The sequence below is a fragment of the Microtus oregoni genome, unplaced genomic scaffold (assembly GCF_018167655.1).
Source record: "Microtus oregoni isolate MIOR12 unplaced genomic scaffold, Mior012 000032F_ref0000030, whole genome shotgun sequence".
NCBI classification, from domain to species: Eukaryota; Metazoa; Chordata; class Mammalia; order Rodentia; family Cricetidae; genus Microtus; species Microtus oregoni.
In genome coordinates, this window is record NW_024543091.1 from 16,200,754 (window position 1) to 16,224,901 (window position 24,148).

At 48.6% G+C, this 24,148-nt stretch overlaps 1 protein-coding gene across 3 annotated transcripts in view; it reads left to right on the top strand.

The window, feature by feature from the left end:
• The window catches only part of Lipc (lipase C, hepatic type), a 138,642-nt gene that overhangs the window by 96,677 nt on the left and 17,817 nt on the right, over nt 1-24,148 (top strand). For 2 of the 3 annotated variants that reach the window (XM_041679909.1, XM_041679912.1), the window contains exons 2-7: nt 14,209-14,399; nt 16,557-16,604; nt 16,878-17,051; nt 18,361-18,478; nt 20,120-20,353; nt 23,125-23,367. In XM_041679909.1, the coding sequence (XP_041535843.1) occupies nt 14,209-14,399; nt 16,557-16,604; nt 16,878-17,051; nt 18,361-18,478; nt 20,120-20,353; nt 23,125-23,367 (1,008 nt within the window). The remainder of the gene's footprint in view (nt 1-14,208; nt 14,400-16,556; nt 16,605-16,877; nt 17,052-18,360; nt 18,479-20,119; nt 20,354-23,124; nt 23,368-24,148) is intronic. The other variant, XM_041679910.1, reaches the window with a different exon arrangement.

Sequence of the window (24,148 nt, forward strand, 5' to 3'; positions counted from 1 at the left end):
GCTCCACCAACAAGGCAGGCACCTCCGAGCCCCCGCCCAGCCCTCGCTGCTCTGTCTGCCCCTGGTATGCTCTGCTCCTTGATGCTAAGCACTTGTCCATCTTCCAGGACCAGTTCTGCCCACGGAGGATGTTACTCACGTGGGAAGTTCCTTGCGGGGCCATCTTTAGCCTCTTGGGTCACCCATCCTGCTCTCTCAGGCCTGTCTCAGAGAGGGTGGCCTCTTAAAGAACCATTCATCAGCCACAGTGTGTGTTATATCACGGTGTCTGGGTGTCTGGATAGCAGACATCATATCCAGGCATCTATCTGAATGGGAAACTAAGATGACTCTTGGGCTTCACAGTCAGGCAAGGAGAGGTCAGCTCTCAGAGTCCTTTGGGGCAAAGGGAGGAACTTCATGAGCAGCTGCATGGTATTTAAACAGCCAGCACGGAAAACTGAAGAAAGAAATAACAAGTCAGCAACTTTTACTTAAGGACTTAACATTAGGTTTTAAAGAGATCAACATGCCAGCAGGTGGGGTAGTTTATGCCTATAATCTCAGCACTTGGGAGGCTGAGGCAGAAGAATGCCCAGCTTGATGCCAGCCACAGATCTGGTCAGACTCTGTTACAAAAACAAAAGAAAACCAAACAAAAGAAGAGGCAACTCTCCCATGGCTTAGGAGTTTAAAAAGTACAGAAGAGAACAGATTTGCAGCCCTATCTTCCCTTTCCTTCTCTCTTCTGTATCTTTTCGGTATCTCTTCACACAGATAGAAGCAAATCTGTCTGTATTTACTGTAGTCCCCTCACCCCAAAAGGCATCACAGGCAGCCTAGCCAGCATTTGGTACAAATGATCACCACGAAGCAGTACATTCTAGAGATCCTTCCAGACTGGCACCAAGGGATTTGTCTCTGATTAGTGATCTGGACTCTACATGGACCCTGGGGACATTTTCAGTATTTTATAATTATAGATGATACAATTGGGAATGGTTCTGTATTCATTATATTTCATAAATGCACAGACAGATCCACAGGGTAAGTTCCCAGAAAGTGAATACAGAGTAAATATATTTAGGGATCGCTAAGATGGCTCAGCTGGTAAAGGTGCTGCTGCCAAGCCCAAGCCTGAGGGCCTGCTCTCAATCCCCAGGACACACGGTGGAAGGAGAGAAACAGCTCCATACATTCTCTTCTGGCCTGCCCAGGAGTGCTAGAGCATGGTCAACACCTAAATAAATAAATGAGTTTTTTCAAAATCAGTGTGTTTAAGAGTTGTGTGTAGCTCAATAGGAGAGCACTCCTGTAGCGTGCATAAGACCTTGGGTTCAGCCCAGAGCTCTGGAGAAGGAGGTTGAGAATAAATGCTTTTGTAGCTTTTGTAACCTGCCTGCCTCTCCTTGGGAGTTGCACAGTTTTTCATTCTGCCAGCCTGTCAAGAAGGTATGCGGTCAAGTAGAAATGCGTACCCCTCAAACAGTGAGATTGTATCAGCACACCTTCAGTTTGTGTTTCTCAGCTGAAGACTGAGGTTTGGATCTTCCCGCGTGTTAAGGACCATCTGCATTCCCTTTTCTGTGAAATGGCTCTGTCCTATGAAGCACCTGCTACACCAGGAACTGCAGGCAGTGCTTTACACATCTGTCTCCTTTACTTAGAGTCCTATGCAGTGCTATGCGGTGCTATACAGCGCTATACAGTGCTATACAGCGCTACCTGTAAACTTGCCCAAGGTGTACCCACACATCAGTGCACAGGCCCGTGTGCATGTGGAGGTTAAAGGACAAACTCCCCCCCCCCTTTTGGAGGAGTGAGACAGGATATCTCTGTGTAGCTCTGGCTGTCCTGGAACTCTCTCTGAGTCCAGGCTGGTCTTGAAGTCATAGAAATCCTCCAGCCTCAGCCTCCCAACTGCTGAGATTAAAGGTATGCACCACCACGGCCCTGCTAGAGTTCAACTTTCAAGAGTCAGAAGTTCTCAACATCTACCCTGTGAGTTTGCAGACTCAACTCAGGCCAGGCTCCTTCTCTTAACCACAAAAGACAAGGCCTTCTATGATAATGCAGGTTTAGAGGCTTCCCAAGAGCTCCCAAGTCAACTGCCCCAGGCCAGGTGCCAAGGAGTCTGTACACTAAGCCCATGAAGCACAAATTGGGTAAAGACCGCAAAGACTAGGAGGGCAGTGTCCTCTCAGTGGGGGTCAAGGGCAGAAAGCTGGCCGGGTGTGTCTCACTTCCCTGTTAGAATGGCGACTGAAAGTCTAGTCTGGCCACTGGATTTCCTCCTTTGGACAGAAAGTCCCAAGGCCAACAGAAGAAGGGACTCAGCAGGCTTCGAACTGGCTGTACATCCGAAAGGGAACTAGGAAAGAGGAATCCCCCCTTCTCCAGAGGGGCCTGCTTTTCCTGGCACAGAAGAACCCCGTCAAGCCAGTCATCTGAGGCACAAGGCTACCTAAGGAATACAGAATTCACAAACCTCACAGAAAGCTGCTAAACAGGATGGTGAAGACTTGGGTGGAGAAGAACAGCCAAGTATCTGGAAGGAACTGTGGGTTACATCAGAGAAGAGATCTGACATGAGCTCGGACAGAAATGGGGTAGGGGATGCATTGACCTCCAAGCTCCAGCTAAGTGCAGTGGCTCAGCACTCAGGAGACTGTATGGGGGCGGGGCATGTAAGTGTAGGTCAGTTGGTAGAGTGCTTCCTTAGCAAGCACAGAGCCCTGGGTTCGATCCCCAGTGCTGCATAAATTCAGTGTAGTGGTCATTCCTGAGATGGAGACAGGAGGATGGGGAGTTTCAGATCATCCTCAACTACACAGGGAGTTTGAGGCCAGCCTGGGCTACATGTGACCCTGTTTTAAAAAAGGACAAAAAAAAAAAAAAGAATGCAATGGAGTTGGGCCTAAGTATACCACGGTTGGTGATCTCAGTCCAGGCTTTTCTACAGGAAAGCCCTAATGAAGGTCAGGCCCAGTTCCAGCCAGCCCCCCACTCTGAAGAGCACATCCCTCATGCTTCAGCACGCACTTCCCATACTGGGACGACTTCTGCTTTACAGCATAATCTTGGGGTATTTAGCCAAGTTAAGGCCTAATGCTGTTCTGATGGCACAAGCATTCATCTTTGGAACGAAGGCAGCAGCAGCTCTGAGATGAGGTGCACCTACAGAGCACAGCCCCTGAAGCTCTGAGATGGGGTGCACCTGCAGAGCACAGCCAGCAGCAGCTCTGAGGTGGGGTGAACCTGCAGGCCATGGCCCCTGCAGCTCTAAGAGGGCAAACCTGCAGGCCAGAGCCAGCTGCAGCCCTAGGAGGGCATGCCTGGAGGCCAGAGCAGCACCCGTACGCCCTGACTGCCACTTCCCTTTTTACTTGGTTAACTCTGACCTCGAAGAAACCTTCCCCCTGGATCTTTCCATACCGAAAGCCTGCGGTGGCCTTAGCACACATATATCTTAGAACCAAAATGACCCTGGCAGTTTCCCCAAGATTTTTGATTGTTGGGGATGGAAATCGGGATCTAGCTGGTTTTCAGGGTTAGAACCTTGGTCTGGTTGAGTCAAGAAGCTTAGCGTGCCTCACTCTATCACCCAGGAGACCTCAAGAGGGACCCAGTGGTTCACAAAGTAGGTGTTTCAAAGCCCTTATTGTCCAAATGAGAAGTGAAAGAGCTTGCTCGGGGTCAAAGGTCTCTTGAAGACACATGGAAGAGGGATCTTCCTGCACAAGGGAGGCATAGGAACATCAAAAAAGTTCTACAGTGCCCAAAGTCAGATTGTCTATAAAAGGAGATGTACAAACTCAAAAAGGAACCTGCTCAGGCCAGGGGTGTGGCTCACTCGGTTGAATGTTTGCCAAGTCTGCATAAGACCTTGGGTTTTATCCCCAGCACTGCACAAACTGGGTGTGGGAATGTGTCTGTAATTCCTGACCCGGTGAACTGGAGGAAGAGGATGAGAAGTTCTAGACCTTTCTTGGGTATATAGTAAATTTGAGCCCAGCCTGGGACATGTGAGACCTTGTCGGCAGGAGAACGAGATGGCTCAGTGGGTGAAGTGGTTGCCACACAAGCCCGGTGGCCTGAGTTCAATCCCCAGATTGCACTTAGAGGTGGAAGGGGAAAACTGACTCCACAAGGTTGTTCGTCACAGACAGACAGACACACACACACACACACACGCACGCACGCACGCACACACACTTCTTTTTAAGGTAGGTAATTAATTTAAAAGGTTCAGCATCTGTATTGCTGGAAATGCCTTCTCCTGGAGACCAGTCCTCTATGAGGTCTCTCTACACCTGCCATGGAGGGGTCACATTTCCACCACTGGAAAACAGTTATCAAAAGTGTGGTGGACTTCGTGTTTAAGAGTGTATCCTGCAGGCTTGGCCAAGCAGGTGAATGGGTCTGTCCCAGAGGTGACTTGGCTTCCAGAATTCTGAAGGAGCACCTTCAGGTCCCAGTGGAGCATACGCAGGAAGTGGGTCTCTTCAAACCTGGTTCTGAGCCCTACATTCAGTTATTTAACCTCCCTAAAGACCACAACAGCACTTACCTCCCGGCACTGCGAGGATGAAATGCCGTCTGTGCAGACCGTTTAGGGAAATGGCTCCAGAGTAGTGGGTTGCGGGGAAATCTGGGTTGACAATAGAGCTCCGTGCGTAAAAGTACTTGCTGTGTAAGCCTGACAGCCTGAATTCAATGCCAGGAACTCACGGTGGGAAAAGAGACCAGAATCCCCCAAAAGTTGTCCTCTGACCTCCACATGCACACCATGGCATGCACACATGCACACACATGCCCCATGCCCACACAGTGATAATGAATAATAAAAAGAAATTTTATAAAGAACTAGATCTAAGACTGGCCAAGCTTGAGCCCAGCACATCTGCTTCCTGTGTGACCTTGGTCAATACTCTTACCCTCCTGAGTTTGGATAACTCCTTTGTAACATGAACGGGGGCCAGGCCTGCTTGTTTTGGGGGGTTTTGTCCTGCCCGGTCCCCCAGCTGTTTAGTCCCAAAGAAAATCACACATAGGTCTCCATAAATTATAAGCTGATTGGCCCATTAGCTCTAGCCTCTCACTAGATAACTCTCACATCTTGATTAACCCATTTTTTTGATCTATGTTAGCCATGTGGCTCAGTACCTTTTTTCAATGGGGCAGATCACATCCTGCTGCTTTGGTGGTCTGGGCAGGAATGAGAGGAATCAACTTCCTCCTTCCCAGAATTCTCCTGTTCTCATTACATCATTTCTGCTTCCTGTTTGGTTTCCCCGCCTATACTTCCTACCTGGCCAATCAACATTTATTTAAAACATGATTGACAAAAGACAGACAATTCTCCCACACCACTCCTTTTTCATAGGGATGTCAGAAGGCTTGGATTAAGAGAAGGGACATCAAGTGACAAGAATGTGATAGTCTCACAAACATTGCCTCTATTTATATTGACTTTTTAAATATCTTCATCATTTTATATTGAGTCCTGTGTCCTCCATCTAACTCACCCACATCACTTTTATTTATTGTGCGTCTGTGTATGTGTGTGTACATGTATGTGTGTACATGTTTATAATTACCATATATGGGTGACATGTACACTGGTATGTGCATGCTGTAGAGGTCAGAGGTCGTATATCTTCCTATATCTTGCTACACCTTATTTTCTGGGACAGGGTGTGCATACTAGTTTTTACTGTCACAACTGACACAACCCAAACTCACCTAGGAAGAGGAAACCGCAACAGAAAAACTGCCTCCATCAGTCTGGCCTGTGGCTTGTCTGTGAGAGATCATCTTGATTGAGGATTGCTGTGAGAGCCCACAGTGGGGCTGTAGCAACCCCCAGGCAGGCAGGACTGGGCTGTATAAGAAAGCTAGCTGAGCAAACCAGAGAATTAATGAGGGACCCATCAGGAAGCATTCCTCCTCAAGTTCCTGCCCTGGCTTCCCTCAGTGACGGACTGTGACCCGGAAACGTTAGATGAGATGAGTCCATCTCTCCTCAAGCTGCTCTTTATTCATGGTGTTTATTACAGCAGAAAACAAACTAGAACCCAAGTTCTCTCACTAAACCTGGGACCGTCAGAGTCAGCTAGACTAGTTGGCCAGCAAGCCACAAGCGTCCTCTCATGTCTGCCTCCAACAGTGGGATTGCCGGCCTGTGCTGCCACACCTAGCTTTTCACTCATGGTCTAGAGACCCAACATCAGGTCCTCACGCTTGCATGGCAAGTACTTTAATAGCTGAGCCATGCCTCCAGCCCCATCATCACCTTTAATGAGACTTCTTGGCTTCCGCATGAGTTCTGTCTTGATTAGGGTTTCTGTTGCTGTGGTGAAACACCATAACCAAAGAGCAAGTTTGAGAAGAAAGGGTTGATTTGGCTTACTCTTATAGTTCATCCCGGAAGGAAGTCAGGGCAGGAACTCAAGCCAGGCAGAGTCCTGGAGGCAAGAGCTGATGCAGAAGCCATGGAGGAGTGATGATTTACTGACTTGCTCCTCCTGGCTTGTTCAGTCTTCTTTCCACCAGCCCAGGGATGGCTCTACCCACAATAGGCTGGATAAGAAAATGCCGTACTGCCAGATCGTATGGAGGCATTTTCTCAGTGTAGGTTCCCTCCTTTTAGATAGCTCTAATTTACATGTGGAACTGATGTAAGAGTAGCCAGCAAGGATTCCTTGGTCCAGAGGTAAGTCCAGCTGACACCTAGGGAGGGTTTTAGCTGTAAGATGCTTTACCATCATGTCAAAACAGCAATGTCAGTTAATCAAGTCCTCTCATACAAGCCAGCCAGCCTGGGGGGAGCAATTCTCTAAGGAGAAATGTTCTCTGTGAAGTTAAGTTTATAAAAGAGACCAGTCAGGAATATATCGCTTATCCTGTGACAGGGAAGAGGATACACACATAACACTCTCTGGGTGGAATATTACATTAACACCACAGAAACATGGAGGAATGTTTATTGTGTTCTGTGAAATAAAAATAAAAAGGTCACCTGCACAGTTGTGTAAAGATGTATATTTACTTCTGCATGTAGACTAGAAACACAGAAAACAAGAAGTCTATCTGTTGGAGAATAAGCTTGTAAGGTATTTTAAAAATTCTGTTTTCTATTGTTAACTCAGTTTTTATGCAACAGATATAATTTTAGATGAGGGGGAAAAAAACCAACAAAACAAAACAAAGACATCTAAAAACTAAGCTTGCTCCAGAAACTGGTTAGCCAAAAGACAGATCTCTGCTGGTGAAAAGTGGGGAGCACACACAGTGTAGATACAGGGAGGGGTGAATGAGGAAGTGAGCCAATAAATAAACAGGAACCACCCACCACACAGGGCCACTGCAGGCACGAATTCAAATCCAGCCCATCTACTGCTCAGTAGGTAGATTGTCCACGGATGATAAACCCTAGATCAAAGATCAACTACCTGCATAACCATAGAGGAGGCTGCACTTGGGGCAGAAGCCCGTGTCCTGCTTTTCTCCTCATGGGTAACCAGCTGTGTGAGCTGCAACAGATGGACCAGATTCCGCACCCTCACAGATAACTGCTGTGGGAGCTCCTTCTGCTCCTTGAAGGCTATTGGCTGAAGGAGCCAAAGGAGCTCCCACAGCATAAAACAACCATTTGTTGAGATATTACTTAAAATCCATCTTCTCATTCCCACCATTCCTTATCTCTGAGGGGTTTTCAGGCTTGGAAGTAGAAGCCATCCGAATCCAGCATATTTCTCTATCTTCTGTGGAAGCCTAAACTCATTGAAACAATTGTCTAGGACCTGCAAGATGGTTTAGCGGTAAGGATGCTTGTTGTCCAGCCTAGTTACAACCACCAAACCCATGGCATAGAAGAGGAGCAGTTCCCACAGGTCTGACATCCTCTGACCACCACACATGCATACCACAGATGCAGACCCATGCATACATGTACAACACACATGCACAACACACATGCCAACACACACACACACACATACCACACATGCAGACACACACACACACACCACACATGCAGACCCACACATTAAACACATTGTCAAATTAAATTCAATCTGAGTTTTAGACTCCACCAATTTCTGAAGTGTAAATACTCCCCTGCCGCCAGTTTCAAAGAACCATGGCAGGGCTGGAGAGATGGCTCAGTGGTTCAGAGAACTTGCTTCTCTTGCAAAGAACTTGGGTTCAATTTCCATCACACACATGGTGGTTTCCAATCATCTCTAACAGGGTGGTTTCAGGAAGATCCAACACTTTCATTCAGCATCCTTGGACACTGCACTCAGGTGGTGCACATACGCGCAACTCATACATTTATACATAAAAAATAAAATTTAAAAAATATATAGAAACCAAAGTACTGAGGTTGCAATGTGGAGCATGGAGATTGGAGAAGCATGGCTGAGTGGGGTGACAGCCCCCACCCAACACACAGATTCCCACAGAGTTCTTTCTAGAAAGTTCCCAGAGATTTTTCCTGGGACTAGGACTCCAGGAAGTTGGCGTGTGGCTACCTCTTAGTAGTCAAAGCCATTCTCTATGCCTCCTGTTGGCTGCTTGACAAGTGGGATTGTTAGATGTGCCTATCCCTCCTCAAAAATCCCGGGCCCCTTGTCAGTCAGTCTATATAAATGACCCTGATTAAATCCAGTCTCTCCTTTTGTTAAGTGACTCATGCTTCATTCCCCACCACTTCCTAAAATAGGGTGGTAGAGGCACACACACACACACGTACACATACATACACACACAGGCATACCACATCAACACAGACACTCACACTCAAGTACACATACATATACACACAGGCACACCACACATGAACACATGACACACAGAAGCAGACACACATGCACCTGCACGAAAGTACACGCACACACACACACACACACACACACACACACACATACATTCATATGTGCATACACTGTAGAGGTGAAAGCTGGAGAATCAGGATTTCAGGGGATTTAAAGAGGAGACTTAACTCTTTCCCTCCGTTTAGTTTCAAGCAGGTGCTCTCAGCATAGCTATGGATGCCACCAGACAAAAAACTGTAAACTTAGTTAAACCATTACGAGATTTGTGTGTATTTGGGGGAGGGGGGGGGTCTGTTTTTATTTTATGGTTTTGTAACTGAACTCTTAGGTCTCCTACATGAACTTCGTGCCCCAGTGTCAGAAAAGATAAACATATATACTCTCTCTAAACCCACGGGCTGGATACTACTGTGTGGCCCAAGATGATTCTTTTTCATCCAGTGTGGCCCAGAGGAGCCAAAAGGTTGGACATCCATGGGAAACAATGTGTTTTCACCTCTGACTTACAATAATCCTACTGTGGGTGTTTCGGTTAGTCTGTTATTACAGAGGAGACTGAGAGGTTAAGGCCACGGAGCCTTAGCAGCAGAACTGGGACTCAAGCCAGGCAATTTGGCTACAGAGCACCGGGCCCTGATATTCTCCAGCACTGTGCCCCACCGTGCATCAACAAGCTAGGCTCAGATGAGGATCCCTAATGGATTCCTACAGGACCAGATAGGAAAAAGAAGCCAGAAGCCTAAGAATAGCATTCCCAATTCATGAGCTTTTAAAAAATATTTATTTTTATTATTTTAATTATGTATACAGGAGTGTCCCTGCGTGGGCATATTGCGCTTGAGTACTGTTGCCCAAGGAGGTCAGAGGCGTCAGATCTCCTGAAGCTGAAGTTCTAGGTAGTTGTGAGTCACCTGAAGTGGATGCTAGGAACCCAATTCAGATCCTCTACAAGAGCAGTTTGCAATCTTAACCTCTGAACTATCTCTTCAGCCATCTCCCCCTTTGTGAGACAGGGTTTCATGTAGCCCAGGCTGGCCTCAAACTCCCTGTGTAGCTAAGGATGGTCTTGAGTATCTAATCCTCCTGCCTCCCACTTCCAATGGCTAGGATGACAGTTTGTACCACCACATGGGGCTTATGCAGTGCTAAGAATGAACCCAGGGCTTTGTGAGGGCTAGGCAAGGACTCTACCAACTGAGCTACAATGCCTAAGCCCCACACAAGGAATTCCAAAGTCAACATGGCCCAACTTTAAACCATTGGCTTGATGCCAGCAGCCACAGAGTGGCAGCTACATTTATTTCGTGGGAATGTTCCATCCTGGGCAGAGGATGTGGTTGGAGAATTTTCAGGGACACTGAGAAACTATGGTCTTCCAGAGGACTCCTGCCAGGTCTGGGAATATTTTCAACACTACGTGTTTATAGAACAAGAGTGTGGTAAGCACACACACAGACACACACACACTCGCACGTATACACACTCAAGCACAATTAAATAATGAATTTGTAGAGATGTTTTGCAAACAGCTCTGCAGGGGTACATTAGTACCCGAGGCCTCCATCTCCTGCACTTGCTTCATTAACTTCACCCAGTACCTGGCAAGCACCTGGCATGCGCTCAGCCAAGCAGAAACACCCTGCACAGGCATTGCAGGCAGAGGAAGTAAGGCCAAGCAGAGCCTTCAACTGGCTTTCTCCTAGGCCAGATGGCCTAGCTCAGTTGCCCGAAGTCACCCACCTGATGATGTCTTTGCCCAAGAGAAGAGGAAGTAATTTGTTCTGGTATGGATTTCCAAGGATCTTCTAACACAGAGCTGGCTTGAGAATGCAGAAATCGCGGCAAGGAATAATATCCAAAAATCCTTTTGTCTAAAGGAGAAGGTGTTTGGCATCCTCGGGAACTTGATAGACCACAACCCAAGGTCTCCTACTCCCCCACCACCTGCTTTCCCAAGAAAGAGAAGTAGATTCTCCTGAAGTAGCTGACTATTTACTTCAGGTAATATTGCCTCTCCAAACCACAGTACCATCTGGCTTCATATCACTGGAGTCCTTGTCTCTTAAGACGTGAGAGACTGAAGAGATGACTCAGTGATTAAGAGCATTTGCTGCTCTTGTAGAGGCCCTGAGTTTAGTTCTCAGCACCAAAAACAGGCTATTCATAACTATCTGTAATTCAAGCTTCATGGAATCTAATGTCTTCTTCTGACCTCATGTGTACACACACACACACATAAGCACCCACACCCATGCCAACAAACACACAGACATACACATGAACGTCCCACACAAGAAAAAATGCTGAAAACATGAGCTGTGAATGCAGGTCAGCAGCAGAGTGCTTGCCAACATGTGTGAGGCCCCAGGTTTGATTCCTAGTCCTGGGAATACCAAGATGCTGAAAACACGGTGAGTGTGTATGAACTTACACAGAGCTATAAACAAGACTAACAAGACTGCTCTTAGGAATATCTACTGGAGATCACATAGATTTTGGCAAAGATTTAAACATAAAGATGGCCACTGAAGAATTGTTCTAAATACAGAAAAAAAATCTGGCAACAAACTAAATATAAATGAAACAGATAAATCATACCACCTTTCAAAAACATGTTTGTAAAGAATTTTTACTGCTGTGAAAAACTGCCATGGCAGGAAAAGAAGCATATAAAAACCATTCATATCTGAACTCAGAAAAAGGCCAAATAGATACCTATAGAGAGACTGGAGAAATGGGTCGGTGGTTAAGAGCACACACTGCTCTTATAAAGATCTTGAATTCTGTCTCCCAAAACCCATGTTGGGTGGCTCTCAACTGTCTGTAACTCTAGCTCCAGGGAATCTGATGCCCTTGGCTCTATGGATGCGTGCCTTCATGTGACAGTCTCACACACATGCATATAAATACAAATACAATAAATCTTTTTTTAGTGTGTTGGCCAAATGTCTCGGGTGGAGGGGGACTGAAAGGAAATGCCCCAAATGTTACATGATCTGAGGCCCCTCCCAGCAACCTGACCTCACAGTGTAAGTTTTAAGATGTTTCCTTAACAATCTGTCTTGGGGCCTGTGAGACGGCTCAGTGGGTAAAGGCCCTTGCAGGCAAGCCTGGCGACCTGAGGTCAATTCTTGGGACCCACATGGTGGAAGAAGAGAACCAAATCCCAAAAGTTGCCTTCTGAACTCCACACATGTACCGAGGCACATGCATACATTCATACAATACACATGCAAATGAATAAAATATAATACAAAATCACTTAATCTATCTTGCTTGGTTTACTACCATTATTCTGTCTCCGTGCCAGTCTCTTCAAGTAAGGACGAGTATCTTCTCTGTACCATGCCCTCCCACGGGTCCCACGTCTAAGTGCTGGAGCTGCGCAAAGTAGCACGAGGCCCCTCTCCTCAGCATCCCTCCGACTTGTACATCCTCCACCGAATCGCATCAGACTCCCTTTTCTTCCTTCATTTCTCTTGGACATGAGTTTAGAAAAATCTTCAACCTGGACTCTACCGCAGCTTCATCTTCTCTGGACACCTCCCCAGCCCCCCTCATAGCATCCTCACTGAAGCCTTAGGGCAGCCATATGTTTTCCCACCTACTTCCAGCTCAGACCCAGCCAGGCCTGGAGCATCAGCAGTGAGCAGCATGTGTTAGCTGAGAGCTGGCTCCCTCCTCACACGCATGCGCGGGGAAGGAATCCAAAGGCAGAAGGGGAGAGCCGATCGCTCTGTTTTCCCTGGGCTTCTATCTGAAAACTCTTTTCCATCCTGCTCAGCTGGCAGGCCCTGGGTACCTGGGCTAAGACACGTTCTCAGATGTAAATCCAGAGTCAATATACACAGGAAGGAACTGGCCCTGGGAGGCCAGCGGGGGTACATTTTCACAGAAAGACAAGATTCGCAGATGAGAAGGACCAGATGCCAGGGCTGGATCCAAGCTTAGTCCCACAATCCACCCTTACCTAGGTGCTAAGTCTGTGGTAGGCGTTGTTCTCAGCTCTTGACAAAGCCGCCTGAATCTTCAACAACCCCAAGAGATGCCTACTGTTTTCATCCTCGTTTTCATTTCCATGTATGCGTATGGTGTGTGTGTGTGTGTGTGTGTGTGTGTGTGTGTGTGTGTGTGTGTGTGTAGGGGGGCTTTTGTGTATTAGCGAGCATGAGCACACCCCACAGCATATGTGTGGAGGTCAGAGGACAACCTGTGTGATGACTAATTTTAACTGTCAACTTGACACGACCTAGACTAACCTGGGAAGAGTTTCAGTGAAGGGTTATTCCCTAGGTCAGTCAGGGTGGCCTGTGGCATTTCTGCGAGGGGTTGTCTTGATTACCTTAATTGATGAGAGAAGATCTAGCCTGAAAGTGGACAGTTTGCAGCCCTGGACTGGCTTAGAGGATGCTAGTGAGGGCTAAGTATGCGTGCATTCAAGGTCCTCTCTTAACTTCCCGAACGGAGGACTGGACCCTGGAATTGTAAATCAGAGAAACCTTTCTTCCCTAAGTTGCCTTTGATCGAGACATTTTATCCCAGCAGTGGAAATGAAACCAGAACAGCCTGGGATGCCGAACACACATTGCAGGGCCCGGTTCAATGTGTGGGTGCTGAGGACTGAACTCATATGTCATTAGGTTTGCAAGGCAAGCACATTACCAACTGACCTGTCCTCCCAGCCCCCACTGCATTAAGTCCGAGGTCTTTGGCATCCATGCTCTCTCCTGCTCAGCTTCTCTCTGTGTCTTTGGTCACGAGTTCTCATGCCTCTGAGTCATCCTGCATGCTGTTCCCTCAGCTGGAGGGCCCCACTCCCCAAACACACACAGCTCCAGTAACTCTCAGCATTCAAGGACAATCTGTCACCCTTGAGATTCTCCGCTATTGCTCTACAGTGAATCCCTTCAAGGTTTAGGTTGCATATTATGTCTACAGTGAGAGCAGGCTGAGCTTGGAGGGGTGACATGTAGTGATATCCTCTCTCTCTGCTGGCTCTCTACCCTGGAGACAGAGCTGGGTTCAAATCCTGACTGCCTCTTCCTACCAGTGTAACCTGGGGTGAAGCTCACTGTGTGCCGGCCTCAGTCCCAGCGGCCTCACCTACATTCCCCAAGCCTCGGAGCCAAGCAGCTAGTGCCTTGCTGGCTACTTACCAGGTGGAAGGTCAGGTCATTCCGCTTGTGTGGGGACTTCCCAAGTCCCCCACTATCATCTGGCCATCCCACCATGAATATCCTTGGGTTCCTCAAAGATGGAGTTCATGCTGGTTCCCGGGACCTCTCAGTAATCACCAGCTGGAGCTTAGAACCACCTGTGGACCATCCCAAGATCGGCGTTGATGGGACATATGCCAGGCTTAACCTGCAATCCTGATTTTGAATTCCAGAGCCATTTGGGAAAAGCTATGGAGCTGCTGAAGTAAGGAAACCATCACAGGAGATGGGGACGAGATTCCTGCTCTTCAAAGATGAAAATGATCGTCGAGGCTGTCAGCTCCGAGTCCAGAGCCCAGAAACACTGCAAGAGTGTGGCTTCAACACCTCCCAGCCGCTGGTCATGATCATCCACGGGTGGTCGGTAGGAAGTGCTGATGTGCTGTATTCTCTGTGTGTTCCTGCTTGTTGTCTTTCTTCCTAGTGCGCTGGACTTTAACAATGTAAATGATAACCTCACATACCGTGTTGGTGAAGCATCACCCAGTTTTCTCAGTTCCAGGAGTAAGCAGGGCAGAGGAAATGTTATGTGTATGTGCTGTCTCTGTGTATGTGCATAAGAGTGCAGGTGCCCACCAAGGCCAGAAGAGGGTGCTGGATCCCCCGAAGCTGGAGTTACAGGTAATTGTGTGCTGCCAGGCATGGGTGCTGGGAGCAGAACTCAGGTCCTCTACAAAGGGAGTATAGACTCTTAACCTTGACCCATCTCCAGCATCACATCAAAAAACTTTAAGTGGGTTCTCAGGATCAAATGTGGGCTCTGGGTAAGGCTGGTGCTTTGCCAATGAAGTCACCCCTCCTACAACAAATGGATTAGAATTTATTTTTTGTCATCTACTTGAAAATTATTTTTTGAATAGCTGGCCTCATCATGTAGCCAAGCGTGACCTTTAACTCCTGTTCCTCCTGGCTCCACCTCCAAGGGCTGGAACAACAGTTGTGTGACACTCTGTTTATTTTATACAATGCCAGGGACCAGACCTAGAGCTTCAAGACTGTTAGGCAATCACTCCACTGATATATCTCCAGACACAAAAAGTCTTCTTGAAACCCCCACCTCACCTGCTCTAGAGAATAAACTGGCTCATCGGTCCACCTTGTCACCTTCTTTTGTCACCTCCCGTCCTCTGCCCGCTTTCTAGTGTCCCCTTTCTCATTCTCTTCTCTGGGTTAGCTTTTCTTTCCCAATAGGTACAGTCTCAATCAGGATCTCCTTCAGGCCATTCCTGCCGCAGTGCAGCCCTCCCCAGGATGTGACAATTGGTCCCTGACTTCCCAGACCTCAGCACCCTCTGGCTCTTCTTTCTGTGGGGCTTTCTCATTTAGTTGTTCTGACCCACTAGGCTTTAAGTTCCTGCCTGGAAAGGTTCTGTCCTATTCATATCTGACATTGCAAGCCAATATTCACCACACATTAGGTGCTCCAACATGTTTGTTCACTGAATTAATGATCAAATGAACAAATTTGGTTTTGATATGCAACCCAAAGCTGCAGGCTCCTATAGCAAAATGTGTTCTTTGGTCTCAAAATTTGTTTTTCCAGAGTATGCAACCTCTGCAGACTCTAACATCACCACCACCACCATCAATACCTCCACCAACACCACCATCTCCACCACCGCCTCCTCCTCCACCACCACCATCACTACCATCACCACCACCACCACTTCCTCCTCCACCACCTCCTCCAGGACTACTACTACCTCCACCACCACCTCCACCATCACCACACTACCATCACCAACACCAACACCTCCTCCACCACCATCACCATAACTACAATCACTACCACCACCACCACATGTTTACCTAGAAACACTAATGCTGATAGCAACAAGAGCTTGGAAGACTGTGGGTCTCTGCACCTTGCCTGGGCTCCTGGAGTTGTTCTAAGAATTCCACACCCACCATCCACTCCTTTGGTCTTAACAACCCTACTGGAAACCAGGCAACATTCCCATGCTGCTGACGAAGAAACGGAGGCACAGGGACCAAGTAATGTACATGCAAAGTAGTTCAGCTGGTATATTTGGCTCTCCATAAACATTGCTTCGATAAGCATAGCTCAGTTCCCCTGGAAGGATGGCAGGCTAAATGGGGGTGGGATAGGGGTGCAGTGGGGTATGAGGATGGAGCTCTACCATTTCCCCTTCTGCAGTTTGACCTTGATCGCTCCTAAATCTCTCCAGTCCTCAGACACCTTTATACCCCCTTTAGGCCTACAAGACTGTCTGGAATGCCCTAGACTCGGCTGTGACCTCCTTCTTGCCTGTCCTCCCTCCTCCCTGACCTCTACTTATTCTCCAAGGTACAAACAAACACTCAGCTCTGGGAACACAGCGAGCACCCCCATGTGTTATCCCAAGCAGGGGGCACACAAAGCAGGGCTCTAGGTCTCAGGTTCATCCCACCAAAGGGAGAAGAGGGCAGGACAGACCTTGTGGGACCCCAGGCACTGAGGAGCTGACCTCCAGAAGTCAACTCTAGGACCTCATTTTCACACACTTTTCCGTTGTTCTAGGGCTCAGAAAGTGCCACCGTGGGGGAAAATTCAGACAGTGATTCTCAGGTGGGGAGAATGTGGCAAGGTCTGGGCACACTGTGTCTTCAAACTCTGGGGCTGGAGATGGGGTTACACCACATGGGCGGAGCTAGAGATGGGCTGACAGCCGGGCAAGAGCTCCTGAACTCAAACGTCCTCAGCTCGAGGTTGAGGAATCCCAGGCCTTTCTGTTGGAAGGGAAGATCTAGTGTTGTCCTTGAGACTGTGTATTCAGGGACCCCAGGAACAGGGCTCCCTCTCCCCTCTCAGCTAGGCTGACAACATGTGGCACACCCTCAGGTGGATGGCTTGATAGAAACATGGATCTGGAAGCTAGTAGGCGTGCTGAAGTCTCGACCCGTGAACGTAGGAATGGTGGAGTGGATCTCCCTGGCTTACCAACATTACGCTATCGCTGTACGCAACACCCGTGTTGTAGGCCAAGAGGTGGCCGCTCTTCTTCTATGGCTGGAGGTAAGTCCACCGGCCTGCTTCTCTGACAGCAAGGAAGGTGAGCGGGTCTCAAAGAGAGGTCTCCCTGCTGCCCCAGGAGACACGCAGCTTGCTGGTCTGAGGCCAGATATGAGGCCTCCCTTGAGCATCTTCTTCCTCCTCCCCAGCCACCACTCCTGTTTGCACACCCCTCCATTATCCTGAAGCAACAGTGTCCCATCCCTACCTAGGCTATCTTGTGCATCCATGGTGTGCAGGTTAGTGTACTGTCAACTTGACACAAGCTAGGGTCCTCTGGGAAGAGGAACTCAATTGAGAAAATGCCTCTGTCAGAGTGGCCAGTAGATAAGCCTGTGGGGCATTTTATACATCATCATCATCATTAATGATTGAAGTGGAAGGCCTAACCCACTGTGGACAGTGCCATCCCTGGGCAGGTGATCCGGAGTTGTACAAGAAAGCGGGCTGAGCAAGGCTTGGAGAGCAAGCCAGAAAGTAGAGTTCCTCCATGGTTTCTGATTTGGTTCCTGCATCCAGGTCCCTGCCCTGACTTGCCCTCATGGTGCACTGTAATCTGCAGAGTAAAAGAAACCCTTCCCTCCCCAAGTTGCTTTTGGTCAGTGTTTTATCACAGCAACAGAAAGCAGACTAGGACATATGGAGAGCCTTGAATGCAGTCCACTACAAAATCATAAAACATTATTAGAGAACAATGGGCCCTCATGGCAGAAAGAGAGAACCAACTTCCTCAAGTTATCTCTGACCATACACACACACAAACACACACACACACACACACACACACACACACACACACTCATGTACACAGTTATCCATTATGAACTTTGTAAATGACAATGTCCTATCACCATGTCACACAAAATAAATATATCTATGCTCTTGAACCCTGTGGGTCATAGTTTGGATGCCCCAGTGTGGCCTAAAACTATACTTCATTCGTTATGACTCAGAGAAGACAGAAGTTTGGATACACCAATCCTGAGGAATCTAAACACACTTAGGAGCCATCACGCCTGCACAAGTGTGGCATCCCCCCTGTAATCACAGCCTTAAAAGGCGAAGACAAGGGGACCCCTAGTTTCCGCAGGGCACCAATGGAACTTTTCAGCTGCAGCCAGGCAGGCAGGAGGCAGCAGTCACCAGGGTATCCAAAGAGGATAGTCAGTGAGTGAGGTGACAGCTTCCCAGTATAAAGCATTGATTCATGGACAGCACCAAGCACGAATGGGTGCCCCCGCAGAAGCAGGCCCTGTGGAAGCTCTTGGCTTCATACCACCCCTTCCTTCAACCCTCATGCCCTGTCTTGCAGGAATCTGTGAAGTTTCCTCCAAGTGAAGTTCACCTAATCGGCTACAGCCTGGGAGCACATGTCTCAGGGTTCGCAGGCAGCTCCATGGATGGAAAGCACAAGATTGGAAGAATCACAGGTGACTGTGGCCGCCAGGTGCAGGGAGCACATATCTGCTTCCCTATGTTCGTCGATGACTCTTAGTTCAGGGGATGACACCACACACTCCCCAGCAGGTCTTCTGTCAGGAACTGCTGCTATCCCATGGGAACGCAGAACAAAGGACAACCTGTTTCCTATGACCTTTCTTCCAGGGAACTACTCTCAAAGCTGTTCCAAACGGGTTCAAAAGAGGATTCCAATTACATTTTAGAACAAGAAACTTCAAACTGGTTTTGTTGTTTATTTGTGTTTTTGTTTTTGAGACCTGTCTCATGCAGCCCAAGCCAGCCTCCAGCTCTGTATCTAGCCTGACACTCCTGCCTTACCTTGCTAGAAGCTTTGCTAGAGGGGTCAGAATTCCCCAAAGTTTGGGCTTAAATATTGCAAGCAAATTTGAGGATTGGAATTTGCTGGGATCCCCAGAGTATGAATAAATGCCCAATGGGTGTGGAATCTCACCCATAATTCCAGCCTTGAAAGGTAAAGATAGAGAGGGGGAGCCCCAAGGCAAGCTGCATAGCCCTGTGAGCTCAGGCTTGGATTGAGAGACCCTGCTTCATTGAATACGGTGAAAGAACAATTAAGGTAGACTCCTGACATCAGTCTCTGGTGTCACATGCACACCTTCCTACCTGCAAAGGTGCCCACACACATGTAAACATGCACACCACACATACGCGTGCACGCGCGCGCGTGCGCACACACACACACACACACAAAAAAAAGAATTCCACAAAGTGAGACGTTATCAGGCCTGAGCCCTCAGCCTCCCATTCCAGCAGGCCTTGTCACATCCCAGCATTTACAACCAGGCCACCCACACGGGCGACAGCAGAAGGGCTCCTTATGCTCTAGTCATCTGGCTGTCAGTCTAAAGAAAGAAATGTGGATGGCACCAAGGCCGCAGGTGGGGTGGAGAGCAGGGGACCTAACAGCTCACTGTCAATTCCTCCCTTGGCTGCAGCAACGATGGCAGCCGGGGCTGAGGCCTGCCACCAAAGGGTCCTCCAGACAAATCCGAGGAAGAGAGGCCGTGCTGCATAGGTACTCTCCCCAAGCAGGTGTCCACGAGCCATTCTTGTTCCTGCAAGCATGCCTGCTCCTCGGAGCCTGGGGCTTACTAAGCCCCCACACGTTGACACTTTCCATCCCTTCCTTAGCTTGTTCTGGACCTTCCAATCAGATGACATGAGCGTAGGAAGCCAGCTTGTTCGAGGAGACTACTGAGAACACACAGGCAAACAAATTCTTCCTTTGCCCAAGCAGTCAGACCTGCATATAATGAGCACCGTGGGCTGCTGCATTTTTATGCAAACAGATGCTGCAGAAACTACCAGGGGAGGCACTTAGAATTGATTTGCTTAAATAAATCAAGCATTCACTCATAACCTGATTGTTACCTCCTGATCTGAAAACCTCTTTCCCCTTAGAATAATGCCTGGCCTGGGTGATTTTCTGCACCGTGAATGACTGCGGCTCTACTGCAATGTCAGAGTGGAAGGTTCCAGAGAAGCACCAAGCTCTTGTCTTCCTGCTCACCCAGAAATGTGCAAAGATATCGGAGCTGGGAGGAGAGCCTTCTGCGGCTGATCTATGCCTGCTTTCGTTTTCTTACCAGGACTGGACCCTGCAGGCCCTATGTTTGAGGGATCTTCCCCTAGCGACCGTCTTTCTCCAGATGATGCCATATTTGTGGATGCCATTCACACCTTCACCCGTGAGCACATGGGTCTGAGTGTGGGCATCAAACAGCCCATTGCCCACTATGACTTCTACCCCAATGGGGGCACCTTCCAGCCCGGCTGCCACTTCCTGGAGCTCTACAGACACATTGCAGAGCACGGCTTAAACGGTAAGAACAGAAAGTCAAAGCCTAGAGCCTTTGCCTGTTTCTGAGGCCTCCAGGACCATCTCAGCAAGGCTAGAGACCCTGCTATAGGGTCTCAAAGGTCTTTTGGGGGGCTGGTGGGCCTCCCAGCTACTCCCTGTGACAGTTCAGAGGGCCTTGGAGGCCACGTGGAAGAACACCATCAGGAGCCGTCTCTTCCCACCCCTGCCCAGAGTGACACAGAAGCTGCTCAAAGGGCATTTGCCCTTGAGAGCTGAGTCCCGGCCCTGCCTGTTGTCCTCTCCTTTCTGGAACTTTCCACCTTTGGAGGCTTCCAGTCTCTAGGGTCACAGGAGGGCATTTGACTTCGTGTGTATGTGTGCGTGTGTGTGTGTGTGTGTGTGTGTGTGTGTGTGTGTGTACACGGGTGCGCACTCTATCTTGTTTTTTGAGACAAGGTATCTTACTGGTTTGGTTCTCACTGATTCAGCTAGGGTAGCTGCCCCAAGCCTGTCTCTGCCGCCCCAGCATGGGGATTGCAAGCACACTGCCATACTTGGCTCTTGCTCTTGAGTTCTGGGGGTTGAACTCAGATCCCTGTGCTTCCATGGCGATCACTTTCTTCCTGACCTCTCCCCAGCCTAGGCCTGACTTCCCGACCCCCATTATCACTCTCCCCCAGGCCCAGATGCCCCCATGCAACTTCCAGCAGCAGATCTACCGACATGCACATTGACAACACACAAGGGATAAAAAGGAACTAAAGAACATGCAACCGCGCCTTCCAGGCCCGTGGAAACTGCAGGCATTCCAGAGTTCTCATTGCTATGCTACCCTGATGGGAGCATGCCAGGTCACTCTGTGACAGCTGGAGACCCCCTTCCTACACACTAGCTTCCCACCTCGGTCATCCAAATCCAGGCTGAGCATGCCCTGGGGATTCCATCACCATCCTCACCTCTCCAGTATCAGAAAGACCTTCGCACACCTCACCGCCTCCCCTGCTGCTGTTGGCTGCTTTCCCAGTTTCCTGCTACACCCCAGAGCCTTCTGGGAAGTTCCCCTTATCTGTCTTTGCATCTCCCCAGCGTCACCACTCCTCTAGTCAGCCACAGGTCTCAGCTGATTCACGCACACTTTCTCAGAGCTACAGCCCCTCCTTGCAAAGCTCAGCACAGACCCTAGGAGAGTGTTTGGTCACCACTTGCCTGGTAAACACATTTTTGACCAGTCACTGCCGTTTTCTTTTCCACGCTAAACTTAAAATGGCATAGCTAATTGAATGCAACCTGCTTGCCTAACTGGGGGTAAAGAGGAATTCCGAGTCCTTCACCCCTTTGTTTAAAGGGCTCCCATTCTGGAGAATTTCCCCCAACCACACCTATGCAGAAGACAGCTTGATAACAGCTTTCCACCCTCCCCACCCTCCTCACCCCACCGCACCCACACACACACAGGCACCACACCCACACCCAGAGAGCTCCCAGAGCCCTGCCAATGTCTTTGAGGCTATTTTCTCATTTTTGATAACAGCTGCCTCCAGGCACTGCTGGGGAGCCATGGGGAATGGTTGTGTGGACAGCCAGCAGTATAGCCCTCCTAACAGACACCAGCAGCAGAGCTGATGGTGACCGAGATGACCAATGTTGCATTTAGTTTTAAAACACTAAAGGAAGTGGCTCCAGGCAAGATGCCCTGTGCCTGACCTGGCTTTAGGTATTTCTGTATCTTCTGGTTGTTCCCTGACTTCACTTAAGAATAATTTGCTACAGATTAGATTAGAAATTGGAAGGTTTTCTTTAAAAAGGTCAGATTTCATGATGGGAGGATGGGTGTGTAGCTTCCAAGGCAGAGTGCCAGTAGAGCTTACAGGAAAACCTGGAACCTGCTTTGCATAAAACCAGGCATGGAGTAATCGCAGCACTTGAGAAACAAGAGTTCAAAACCAGCCCAGACAATACGAGACTTTGTCTTGAAAGAAAAAGGTTGATGGACCAGGATGATGGTTCAGTGGGTCTGGGCCTTTGCCATGCAAGCTTGTTGATCTAAATTGGATCCCCAGACCATGTTAAGGAGGAAGGGGAATGTCAGCTCCTGATAGTTGTCTTCTGACTTTAGCACTCACACTGTGGTACATGCACACTTGCATACACTTACACACATACTCACACACACACAATTTAATTTTTATCTTTATTATATTTCTTTTATTTTGTGTGTGTTGGGTACGCATGTGTGTGGAGGCAACTTATAGGAGTTTTATCTTAGTCACATTCAGGTCTTGAGGTTTGGCAGTGAGCCCCTTTCCTTAACGAGCCATCTTGCTGTAACCCCAACCCACCACTACCCCAGAATGTTAAACACTAAAAATGTTGCTTTGGGGATTAGGCCCTAGACTTGGAGGGCCTGACTGTGGTAAGAAGAGAGGAAGCCCCCAGCCCCTATCCAAGTAACTCTCTGTCCAGACCTCAGCACTAGGTCTTTGCTAACCATGTGAGGACACCTCAGAAGTGAGCTGTGTGATCTGGATTTTACCTAGGAACAGCAGGTGCCTATAAAAACACCGTCTAATCCATGTTATCATAGCAGGGTGATCTCAGTGACTACAGAGGTCTACTTTCTTTAGCTTTCTGTTGCAACAGACCCCTGTTGTCTGGGAGAGCACCGCAATCCTGCTACACACACACACACACACACACACACACACACACACACCCAGGACTGAAACCATGAGTCTTTTTGCTGGGGCCACTTGGGGCTCAGAGTGCTAATTGTCTTTTTGTCCTGTGTCTCAGCCATAACCCAGACCATCAAATGTGCTCATGAGCGCTCGGTGCACCTCTTCATTGACTCCTTGCGACACAGCGGCCTGCAGAGCACAGGCTTCCAATGCAGTGACATGGACAGTTTCAGCCAGGGCCTGTGTCTAAGCTGCAAGAAGGGCCGTTGCAACACTCTGGGCTATGACATCCGCAAGGATTGGCCAGGCAAGAGCAAGAAGCTCTTTCTCATCACCCGAGCCCAGGCTCCCTTCAGAGGTGAGTGTCCTACCTGAAGGTTCAGGAACTCTTTCTGGGCTGCAGTGCCCAGAGAAGGAAGCCAGGAAAGAAGAGCTGTACGCATGTGCAGAGTTGTAGGGACCAATCAACGCTCGCTGCCCCGAAAATTCAGCCTTTCTGCTTTGTCTTGCCCAGCAGTGACCCACCAGTAATCTTGTCCACTGACAGAACCCATCTCAGGGGCTCGGGGCAGCCCAACAGGCAACAGGTCCCTTGGAAACAATTATTTCACTATATTTCAGTAAATTATCTTGCTCCAGGCACATCCAGTGAGGACAGTACCCCCTTGCCAGTGATATGGAGGGGACTCACCAGGACTTCCTGAAACCAGCCAAGGATAAAGCTAAGGACTGAGTCCTTAGTCTCCCAGTTCCTCTTCACTCCTTCCAATGAGCAAGGTTTCATGTATCCAAGCTAATGTCCCTCACCATGGGATCAATGTGTCAGTGGCCACATCACCCTGTGAGACTTAACTGGTCAGCTCTGTCACCAATATATCATTGTACAGGAAAGGTAACCATCCACTTTACATGGCTATTTATACACTTTTTACACTTTTATTACTTTATTATGTAATATATGAGGAGGGAGGGGGATTGTGCATGGTGTGCACTTACGGACATCAGAGAACAATTTGCACAAGTCAATTCTCTCCACCATGTGGGTCTCAGGGATTGAACTCAGGTTGTTGGACTTGTTGACAAACACCTTTACCTCCTGAGCCACCTTCTAAACCCTCATTTCAATACTTCAGAAAAAA